Raw genomic sequence first — 12014 nt, forward strand, 5'->3', positions numbered from 1 at the left:
TACACTCCAACTGGGATAATTTATGGAGGGTTAATTTACAAACAGACCAATTCCACGAGTGTGGGCTGGGTGTAGGGAAATTGTAAGGGACAGTGCAGGGACCTGGGGCAAGATGCTGTCACCATTCCTTGACTTTAAAGGATGAAAGGTTATGGGACGTGGAATGAGAGAGTCGTGGAGTCCAGGCTGCCTGAACAAGAGGAGTGACCTTCTGCTGAGGGGCATGCCAGCACCTGGTGAGCTCACAGGAGGGGGAGCCGGCAGAACAAATGCCCTCACCTCTGTCTCTCTGGTCTCCTGCCACTGGCTAAACCCAACCAGAGCCAGAGGCCCCACGAGCCCACGGATGTCGTCGGCAGGTCAGCCTCTCAGGGACCAGAGCAGGGTAAAGAAGAGTAGAGAACATATCTGGAGGGGTAAAAGGATGGTGTCCAGCACATGGTGCCCTCATGCCTTCAATAAACATTTACTGAATGTTTGCTACAAGCCTGACATTCTGCCAACCCAAAGCTACAAAGATGAAGGAGTGAAGATTCCGGGTCTTCAAGTTGCAGTAGTCAGGAAGAGGGTAGAGATATGTAAATAAATAATCACTGCACAATTGATAAGTGTTATAAAGTATCAATAATAGGCTCCCTGGGCAGAAATCCTTGGAAGCCTCAGTGCTAAATACTAAACTACTAAAGATGAAAAAGCTCCTCATATCAGCTCACTTAAACCTCACAACAAACCCAGGACGTATGACCACCCACTTCACCTCGCAGGAGAAACTGAGCTGGCCAGTCACAGAGTATACAGACAAAACCCAGGTTGTTGGACTCAAAACCCTGTATTCTGAATTTCTCTATGTGCTTCTCCTTCCACACTTGACGACTCCTGTTCTTCTCCCCGCTGAGAAGTGCTGCCGTCTTCACTGCACTCCGGGCTGCCTTTCCTTCCTGTGCTGGCTCTGCTCTAACACCAAGTCCATGTGAGTTAAGACACTTTATCGCATGCTTTCCAGACAACTGGATGCAGCAGTTCGTCAAAAGCTCTGCTTGCTTTCACTGGACACTATCAAGGAATGGGGGCAGAGGAGTGAGGTATGGAAAACATAGATCTAAATCAAGGGCAAGGATAAGGGAATGTTTCCTGGACTTCAAAGGCTAGCTGGGTTCTGGCTCAGCTCCAGGCAGGACCAACATCGTGGAATGAAAGCAGGCCAAGGGAAGGCACATGGCTGGGAGCTGGATCAGAGCAGATCACGGGATCCCAGAAAGTCAACCCTGATCACTTCTCCATCACCAGGCTCCTTGGACGGCAAAGCAATGACCAGACCCGTCCAGAAACTTGATTTATTCTAAATATTTCCGCTCCTTCACAACAGACCTCTGCCTCTAGGTCAGCCTCCACACCCCCTCCCTGAGGTCCCCTTGAAAGACAGAAGACAGAGGATGACAGACCTCTGAAGCTAGTCTCAAACAGAATGTCCCAGGGTCAGTCAAATTGGAATAATAATAGTGATGCTGCTCCCCGCCCCTGGTATCTCCTGAGAACTTAACAGTTCCTAAGACAGTTTTTCACAGTCTTTCATCTCATCCCCATTTTTACAGATGGGGAAACTGAGGTGCAACAAAGTCCAATGACTTGTTCAAGGTCCTAAGACTAGCAACTGGTTAAAAAGAATATAATGTATGTATACAAAGCAATGATTAACTAAATCTGTATTTACGCTCCTTGGGGGCTCATTCAACTTCTTAAATCTGTGGACTCATCGATTTTGGAAAATTCATCAGTTTCTAGAAAATTCTCAACTGTCCTCTCTATGCATGTTGCCCCCGCTCCATTCTCCCTCTCCTTCTGCGACTCCAACTACACATACACTAGGTCTTCTGAGTTGTGTCCAACATGGTTTTACACTCTTAACAATGTCACCCCCTGATTCTTGATTCTCTCCATTTCAACTTGATCATCATTTCTATTGATCTGTTGTCCAGTTCACTTATCTTGGCTGTTGATATATTTGAGCAGCTGTTAAACCCATCCATTGGGTTTTAAATTTCAGACTTTGTCATTTTTCAGTTCTAGAATATCCATTTGATTCTTTTAAAAAAATTCTAAGCTTCTAGAACTATTTTCCTTCTTTTCGTCTATTTTGTCCACTTTTCCCTATATTTCCTTGAATTTATTAATCATAGTTATTTAAAAATCCTTGATGCTAACTCTAACATCTGGATTATTTTTGAATCTATTTCTGTTATCTAGTTTTGCCCTCTTGATTCTAGGCATGTAGTAATTTTTTTTTATTGTACAGTAGAAAATAGGTATAAAAGGACTATTAGGGCTCCACATAATGTAACAACCTACCAGAGAGAATCTTCCCTTTCCTCTGCTAGGCAAGCAGAGCAGACAGGGAATCCCTAGCTCCCTCAGGGACTCAGCGTCAGTTCTGGTAAGGCTCAGTCTGCCTCTGGTTCACCCCTGTGTTTAGGGCAGGCCTCCTAAAGCTTTCACCTGAGAGCCTGGCAGGTCTTTATCTCCTCTTCCCTGAAAGATGGCAGGAGATTCACTCCTGTCTGTCACAGGTTTTCAGCTTCATTCCATAGCCTTCCAAATCTATGCATCTTCAAAATGTGGCAAACCTTAAGGGAGAAGCTAGCCATGTCTTTGGGGCCACTCAGGTCTCCAATTCTGTCACTCAAGTTCCAAAATCTCTTCTGCTTCTCTGTTCCCCAGGTGTAGTCTTTCCCAGGGACCAAGCCTGGTTTTTCAGCATCTTGCTGCTCCTGAGTAGGGTATGGAGATACCCAGCGTCAATTCCCCTCTCCCTCTGGGGCTTTCCTGTCTTTACTGTTCTCGTCTCAGACCCCTTGGCAGGTGTTCGCTTTCTAAGCAATTTTACTCTGCCTTTCAGACATGTCCAGTTTAACCCTTTATACTGGCACAGACTCGGAATTCAGCAAATGTCCTGTGGGGAAAACCAGCCATGGGTTTAAAGCCCCTCAAGTGTCCACTTTGTCCCTCTAGCCCTATGCACCGCCAAATGTTTCGTTAGTGTCTCTTTCTCCCAGCATCATCTCCATACCTGGCCAAGCCCCAATCTCCACCCAGACACCCAGGACTGGCAAATGCTCCCAATAGAGAAAAGAGCGGCTGACTGTCACCTCTGAGTGGTCCTCAGCTCTCTGGAATTTCAGTCCCTCTAGTCCCCAACATTTCTACAGTTCCCTGATGCCTTCAGGTTGTGTTTATCCAACTTTTTCTAGTTGCCAGCAGAAGGAACACTGGCCTGCTGGAATCTATGTATTTTACTCAGAAGCTGAAGTGTTGAATTATGGAGATGCAACTTACTATGTGTCTCAAGTGACACTTTCCTATAATGTTTATGGGAAGTATGCAACCTCTCATAAGGTTGCCGTTTATATCAAGAAGCAAAATTGAACTTCAACATGCCAATGTAGCTTATTAGTTATAACTTCAAATAGGTAGCTAAGATTAGCTGCAGACACTCCCCAAGTCCTCCGATCACCCAGGGCTCACTCTAAGCAGTGATTCCAGACCTCTCACCTACCGTCCAGCTCTTTCCTCCCCTCCTGTATCCCGTGTGTGTTGATGGGGGCTGGGGGTGGAGGTAGAGAGGTGGGTCAGAACACCCAGCCTATAATTTAGTCCACCAAACCCACCCTACTTCATTTTCTCCAGTCTTACAAGAGAAGGGTCCATTCACCTGCCCAGAACTAAGCCTCCTTCAGTCCCCTAGGTCCCATCTCCTCCCCCCTACCCCCAGGATGTCCCTCCTACTCATACTAATGCACTAGGTGCTCATCACCCCATACCCAGAGTAGACAAAAGGTCTATTCACTCCTGGAACACGAACTCCCAGTCTTGAGGGACCTCTTCATCAAAACTTTGCAGTGGGAGCGCCTTTGTCTCTTCATCCCCTGCTGACATGCCCGCTCTGCTGGGGGACTGCTTTGATCCTGGTTCAGCACCACACCTCTCACTCTGTCACTGGCATCAAGGTGTCTAGGCATTTACCAAACACAACCTACAGGATCCCACGAGCTGGAGGTCAGCCAGGAGGGAGAAAAAGGAAAGCCTGCTCCCTTCACTGTGCTGCTCCTGCAGTCCCTCGGGCTGGTTCTCTGCAGACCTTGCCACGTTCTGGCTGTCTCCTAATGACTCACCAAAGGCTCTGGGACTTCTGGAACTTCCAAGATCCAGGGGGGAGGAGAAAGAAGAAAGAGGAAGAAAAGCCATCATTTACTCCCCCAGTACCCTTTACACTGCCACGACTCACCAGAGGTAGCTGGTCTGAACAATCTCAAGGTCCTAACAGTCAACCCATCTCTACAATTTGTGAGGCAATTGACTGGCTATTCTCCCAGGAAAGTCAGTGCACTGACCTTCTCAAAAAGCAAGACTGACAGCTAGGGCAATCTAGCCATCAAAAAAATGGTCAATCCTAGAACCTTCTTCCTTCCTTTCCCACTAACAAGGGAACTCCATCCTGTGCTACACTCGGCTCAGCCCACCAAGACCAAGTCCTCTCCTGAGACGCTGGGCAGACTGAAGCTTCTAAGGATGCATTCCTTCTGTGTATGTTCCTCTTGGGTCCCCAGATCACTTCCGGTTAATTGCTCTTGCCCCTGGAATCCACCTCAATGTCTCTGTTTCTCTTTGAGGCTCTGACTCATTTCTGACTTTTGCCCTCCTCAGGCATGCATGAAGGAGTGAAAGAAAGTAGACACATATGAGAAGAACTTTTGTCTACTCTGGGTCTGCTACGGTGAGTGTCCAGTGCAGCTGTGAGAGCAGGAGGGACGTTCTGGCAGTAGGAGATGGGATCTGAGGGAGGCTTAGTTCTGGGCCGGCGAATGGACCCCTTTCTTGTGAGACTGGAGCGAACAAGGTAGGTTGAGTCTGATGGACATAAGTTACCAGCTCAATTTCACTAGTAATGTGGAAACTACATTACCATTAACCACTGTATACTCACCAAATGCAAAATACGTCTGATGATACCAAGGGTGGGAATGAGGGGTGATGGGAGCTCTCAGAGATGGGCAAAATCACTCTGAAAACCAACGTGGCTTTCTGCGATAAAGTTTAAAATGCACATCCCCTACCACCCAGCAACCCACTCCCAAGTATATACCTGAGAGGAACCTTTGCATACGTACACTGGGAGAAATGTACAGAAATGTTCATGGTAGCAGTGTTTACAAAAATAAATGTCCACCACCAGGCGAACGGATAAACTGTGGGATACTCATATAATGAAATACTATCCAGCTGTGAAAATTAGCCAAAGCTACAGGTATCAGCATGGATGATGACAAAAACATAATGTTAAGCAAACAAAAAAAGTCACAAAAGAAGACATCCAATATGGGCCTCCAGTATAATTCTATTTATATAAAAATCAAAAATAGGGGGAAGGTATAGCTCAAGTGGTAGAGCGTGTGCTTAGCATGCACAAGGTCCTGGATTAAATCCCCAGCATCTCCATTAAAAAATAAAAAACTAATAATAAATAAATAAATAGACCTAATGACATCCCCAAAATTTTGAAAAATAAAAAATAGGTATAAGTAAATAATATACTTAGGGCAAAGGTCAACAAACTACAGCTCCCAGGCCAAATCCAGCCTGTTTCTATAAATAAAGTTTTATTGGTACACAGCCACACCCATCCACTTATAAACTGGCTTATAGCTGTTTCCTTACTACAGGAGAAAAGTTGAAAAGCCCTGAAAGAAACTATGATTCATTTTAAAAAAATTACTATCAGGCCATTTAGAGAAAGTCTGCCAACCTCTGGTTTAGGGATTATATACACAGGTGGCAAAAATATAAAGAAAAGTAAGGGAACGCATAATACAAATTTTAAGAGAGTGGTAACATTTTGTGGGGTGGTTGGCAGGTGCATACATTAGGGAGAGGCCGAGAAGGGACTTCTGAAGGACTAGTAGAGGACGGACTTCCTCAACCGGGTGTCGGGTACATGAGTGTTGGCTTTATTATCAGACATTAAATGGCACAGATACATAACTAAAAATAAAGCACACAAAACTAACAAAGCTGTCAGGGAGACTAATTTGCAAGGTGAGCAGAAGCTTGTGGAAAGAGAAGGTGGTGCCCTGTGCCTGAAGACACTGGAAAACTGTGTTGGGGGCAGAGGAAGTGGCCAGACCTGTGGGTTCTGGCCTCAGGGGAGATGGGGGCTCAGCAGACTCTGGGGTCACAGGATGGAGGATGTCACCCAGCAGGAGGGGAGGGGGCAGAAGTTCAAGAGCAGAGCCTGGGTAGAAGGTGACTCTAGGCAGCACCAAGGAAGAGTCAGCAAAGAAGTGAAGGAGTGCAGGGGGTGGTCGGGACAGTCAGGAGGGAACAAGGAAGAATGAGGCCCTGGGTGTGGATGAAAAGGGCACATGTGGGTGTAACTGCAGCAGACTCAGCAGGACCAGAACTGGTGCCTCCCTGGGACTGGGGAAGGCCAGTTGCTGGGTTGGGGGGGTGCCCTTAGAAGTGAAGTCCAAAGTGGGGAGAGGCCAATTTAAAGCACAAGCTTTAATTCGGGCTCCCGTCCCTATGCCTCTTCCTCTTTTTTGTGAATTCTCTCTGAAACTTTCACTGAGAAAAAAAGAGACTCGAGAGAAAAAAGACCCAGTTCCTGCAGATCCCTGGAACCAAGTTTTCGGAAAATGCATAAAACACACATAATCGAGAGGTACTTGGAAGAAGCAGAAAGCTAAGCTCTCTAGTCTCTAGTCTAGTTCTGGTCTTCAGAGAAGGCTGCTTGTTGCAAAATGGGAGACAGGTCCCCTGGATTCCTCTCCAAGGCAAGTTTTCCCAAATCCAGGGAAGTTAACTTGGAAGTTTCCCACAAGAAGTTGGGAATGAGTTACAGCAATTAAAACACATGTTGCCTGCTTCCAGAGTAGGTAGTAATAGATGATGCTTTTATTCTGGTTTTAATACCACAGTCAGGGAAGAAAAGATACTGACATTCATTGAAATCCTACTGTGTGCAGAGAACCTTCCATACGCTCTCTCCCTTAACAGAAGGTGCTCTGTATTTATCCAAAAGAGGAAATGATAACGGTGGGTGGAGGAGGGGACCCTGACTGTGTTTTTGAGAGCAAGTTCACATTCTCAGAAGAAAATACCCAACAAGTCAGGGTTTCAGAGGCTTTTAGCCTCTGAACCGTGGCGATCAGGCAGTACATAGCAGGTACTAAATATTTGTGGAAACGATGACCTCCAAGATCTCTTCCAATACAGGTTTCTGTGAGCCTATAAATAACTGAGAACCAAGGGCAGGAGAGCCTTCCAGAGCACACGGGAGAAACACCTGCTCCAGGCATGTCTTGTCTACAGGCGCAGGCAATTTCTCCCAAGGATGGCAATGATTAACTCAGCCTGTAAAGACTGCCGACAGCACAATGAAATTGAGTGCTGCGATGGCTCAGTTAACAAATGCTCTGGAAACGGAGTTCCCTTCTAATGGAGTTGGCTGATCTACCCAAAAACCTCACCATCAATCATATGTCTGTTGGGGTGGCTGTCGGTGATGGGACGGCTCCCATCAGTGCTCCGGGAAGCTGGAAGGTGGGAGGCGCCCTCACGTGGCTCCCATCTGTCCACGCACGGGACTGAGCCTGGGTGACATTCTGAGGTTTTGGTCCTGGTTCCTTCTTGTCGGGGACACTACCCTGGCCCACTGTCCTTCGGTGGACATGGCACATCTACTGCAGCTTGACTCATCACCCACTCACTAACCCACCCATGTCTGTGGTGTTGCCCACTCTAGCTTGGTGCTGGGAATCCAAAGTCGAGCCAAGCCCGGTCCCCAGAGAGTACAGTTTCCTGGTGGCACAGAAGTGAGTGCACAGACCCCTGGGCAATGCTGGGGTGAGGCACCACAGGATTCCCACCCACTTATGTCTTTAGCGGCAGCTGGACCTGACAAGTGAAATACTTCCCCCGAGACAAAGGAAACACCTTAGTGTTTCAGGAAGAAAGAAGAAAAAATCTGAGCAGAGACTTTTCCTATGATGAGCAGCACCAATGGCTTTTAGGGGAAAGAGGCCTTCCCTGCGTCCCTCCCAAGGAGCGCATGTCAGCCGCTTGGGCAGGGGAGAGGAGTTTGCTGTGCCTCCCTTCACGGGGAGCCCGCGCTCCGCGGGCTGCCCGCGATGGGCCCTTTGCTCACAACGACCTCCAAGTCTCTTCCACCCCAGCAACTTGTTACTGAAGCACATCACCTCCTTCATTAGGGAGGGTTGAAGCAGGCTTGCCCTCCCAGACTGCAACAGCCTCCTGCCTAGGGAGGGACGGCTGGCCCAGAAGCACCAAGCAGAAGCTCAAGGTCATGGACTCAATGTGGCCAGGCCAAGAGAGAGAAAGGCAGGACCCGGGGCTCTGGGCCTGCCCAAGTTCAGAGGGGCAGCCTATTGGCCAAGACAGCCCCAAAGGCTAAAGGCATCAGATCATCTGTCATCTTAGTTCAGATAACATTTGGGATCAAAGGCCTAAAACAAAGTAGGGCTGTCCCAGTGTACTGGGACACAATGATGGGGATGCCAGGGGTAGGGTGGAGTGGGGGCATGAGGCCAGAGCCCTGTGACAGGAAGGGACTGGCATCAGCTCAGCACAGTGCACCCGATTCCAGTCCCTAGAGAGGAGGGAGATCTATCTGGATTATTCAGGCAGGGCAGGAGCTGGGGATGGGAAAATTAGGAGCTCAGTCACAGGTCGGGAGGAAGAAACTGCAGAGGACCAGGCAGCGGCAATAGCTGCCACAATGCTGGGGCATCACCATCCTGGGGTCCTTCTCCCTGACCCACCTGACCTGTGGAGCAGCGGGAGGCGCAGGGTCTGACCTGGACCTGGGTTATTGGTTTTGCACGCTGTTGCTCATCAGCTGGAGGAAAGGTCAGCAGGGCTGAGGGGGAACGGGGACCATGGCGTTCTGTGCTCTCGTTCTCAGGGCAGGAGACGTGCCCTCCACCCTGGGCCCCAAGTGCCAGTCACAGAAACTAAACAACAAAGGCTTGTCCCTACCTTCCCACTCCCCTGGGCCCTCTGTTCCCTCACAAGACACTCGCTTTTGCAGAACAAAGCCCTGTCACAGTTGCGGTGCCCCAGGGGCAAGGCAGGAGCTCTGGGTGAGCTCTCGGAACCCCAGGCGACCCCAGGTGGCCCGGTACCACAGGAAGGGTGGCCTGAGACCCTTGGGCTCTGTCTCTGGACCCCAGTGGTGCCCCACAGGCTGGGCTCCCAATTCCCACTTTTTAAGTGACTCCATAACTTGGCGGATCCCTCTCACTGAGCCGGAACGAGCCCTGTCCTGCAGCTAGGGGCTGGCCCGCCCGCCCACACCATCTGATTTGTTAGAGCCAGCTCATTTGGCTCAGACCCCACACTGCCTCAGCCTTCAGGAACTGCAGAGCCGTCTGATGCAGTGGCTGACACACTGACAAATCACTAAAAGCCCAGCTAATAGGACTAAAGCACTTTTTCTAAGAAAATCACTTTATCTGTATTTAAGCCACCTAGATCCTTGGATAACTCAACCGACAGAAGCGCAAACCCATCTCAAGGATGGCAGGTGAACTGACAGACTCTGTAGATAAAAGAAAGCACGTCAGCTGGGTTTACCACCCCTAGGAGAACACGCTGATCAGAGCTGAGGAGATTCCAGCCCAAAAGCACGGAGGAGGAAACTGGGGACACGAACGCTGGCCAAGAGGCAGAGGTCAGGACGGACTGCAGGGCGGGAGAGGAGGCGGCCAGTCAGAGGCTACTGCAACCATCCAAGCAAGACTGTACCAGGACAAGAGTTATGGCTTTGAAACAAGGTATGAGATATAAACATGAGACACTTCAAAGGCAGATTCATTTGACCAACTAAAAAGGGAATAATTCTGTGCTTTTGTTTTCCTTCTTTCTTTCTCTCTCTCTATTTTTTTAGCAACAAATGACTGGGAAATGAAAATGGAGAGGTGATTTAGAGGGCTTTTAGGGGAATTCTGCTTCAGATACACTGAATTTCAGGTGACAGAGGATAATCCATGTCCATCAGGATAAACCCAGATTAAAGACAGAAAAGAAATTACAAAGCATCAAGTCTACTTCGTTTCCTTTTGTGAACTGGGTGATATGTCTATTGAGATCCCTTTTTTATTCCACACCCATAACAATGTGGCAAAAGTATAGAGGAAGACAGCAGAATGATAAAAGCACCAGGTGAAAAATTATTTTAAGAAACTCCCATGCCTCATAGCACCAAAACCAGATGTGCTACAATACCTAGTGCTGGCAAGGGGGCAGTAAACTGGCATTCTCATCCATGCTGGAAGAAAGAACTCTTTGGAAAGCCATTTGGCAACATACATCAAGAGCCATAAAGCGTTAACATTCTGACCTATAACATTACTTCCAGGAATCTATCCTAAGGAAACAGCCAAAAGAAAGCAATAGATATGATGAATGAGTGAGGGTTTTTGTTTCGTGAAGATGCTCATTATCTATAATAGTAAAAAAACTGGAAGCCGTATCAGTGTCTAACCATAAGGGAGGAGACTGAGAACATTATAGGCCCTTAGAGGAATTATTAAAATAGCATTACAATGCTAGTTATGAAGACAATGTGGTAACAGGGAAATCTTTTTTTTTTTCAATTGCCATAATTTTAAATGAAAAAAGTAAAAAAAGTGGGATCTGTGATTATAAAGACATGATGACAATAACATCTCTGTTAAAAGGTGGTAGGATTTGGGGTGCAGCCTTTTCCCTTCACTTTCCACTTTTTGTTTTATCGGGTTTTTTTGTTTGTTTTGGGGGGAGGTAATAAGGTATTTATTTATTTTGATGGAGGTACGGGGGACTGAACCCAGGACTTTGTGCAAGCTAGGCTCTTGCTCTATCACTGAGCTATACCCTCCCTGTCCCTCCACTTTTCACATGTATCATGTTGCTTTTGATGAAAAATAAGTGACTGGGAATGTTAAAGTTGGGCGGCGGGATGGTACCTTGGCTCCATCCACACTGATGATCCGATAGCTGTTCCTCGTGACATCGTAGAAGTAGGAAACCGTGACCGCCTGCTTGCTCGCAGGCACCCAGTTCTTCTTGGTGTTCGGGTCGATCTGGAAGACGTGCGCGCGGGTGGTGAAGATGGGCTGTTCTCTGCAAGTGGAGAGATGGGCACGTGAGTTGATGGAACATGACGTTATGTATAATTTATGATTTCTAAGCCACCTAAGATCTTAATCGTTTATGGGGAAACATACATATGCATGAGAAAAATTAGAACAAGAAACAAGAAGTGAGGAGAAAAAAGAGACACCAGTGGAGTCGGAGTTGTTACTGAAACCCAACAACCTGAGGCTGTGGGGCAACTGACCTAAGGAACAATTGGCTTAAAAGGCAGCTCCTCGTGCAGTGTTTCTGCATCAGGTCAAGTGTCCTGTTCTTTTTCTGACATCCCGTTGGCATTTTTAGGATTTTGCAACAAATTTATTTGGGGGAATTCTGTAATAATTTTAGGATTCTGCAAACCATTGTGACTTCACATTATATTTCTATTAAATACTTCTCAAATTTGCAGCATTTTATGAATAATACATTCATTAATTGACCAAACCTTAAAGTTTTATGTTTCCAACTTTATAAACCTTTGGGTTTTATGTAAAATTTATCAGATCTATCTCTTTTGCTATTCGTGCCTCTGGATTGTTGTGGCTTTTTCACTCTACATGTCTGTAAATTCCTAATGTGATCATTAACCAAATTAACATAGTATCAACGTTTCTTTCTGTTGAGTGGGGAATTAATTAGATCTTGACAATAAGCATTAAGAAATAAGGCAGATGGATAAAAGTGGTAATTGATTTCACTGCATTTCATATTTCAGGGTATCTATTTCACAAAGTAATACAAAATGAATCACAGGCTCATTACAAAATATAATTATTTTTGAAGAAAGTCTTCAGGCAAACTGGCTTGAAAATCCTTTTAAGTGTTCT

General features: G+C 46.8%; 1 protein-coding gene across 5 annotated transcripts in view; it reads right to left on the minus strand.

Annotated features, from left to right (window-relative positions):
• HOMER2 (homer scaffold protein 2) overlaps positions 1–12014 on the minus strand; it is a 113070-nt gene that overhangs the window by 30603 nt on the left and 70453 nt on the right. For all 5 annotated transcript variants that reach the window (XM_074354099.1, XM_074354098.1, XM_074354102.1 and 2 more), the window contains one exon: positions 11019–11175. In XM_074354099.1, coding sequence (XP_074210200.1) covers positions 11019–11175 — 157 coding nt within the window. The remainder of the gene's footprint in view (positions 1–11018; positions 11176–12014) is intronic.

This window comes from Camelus bactrianus, chromosome 27 (assembly GCF_048773025.1).
Source record: "Camelus bactrianus isolate YW-2024 breed Bactrian camel chromosome 27, ASM4877302v1, whole genome shotgun sequence".
NCBI classification, from domain to species: domain Eukaryota; kingdom Metazoa; phylum Chordata; class Mammalia; order Artiodactyla; family Camelidae; genus Camelus; species Camelus bactrianus.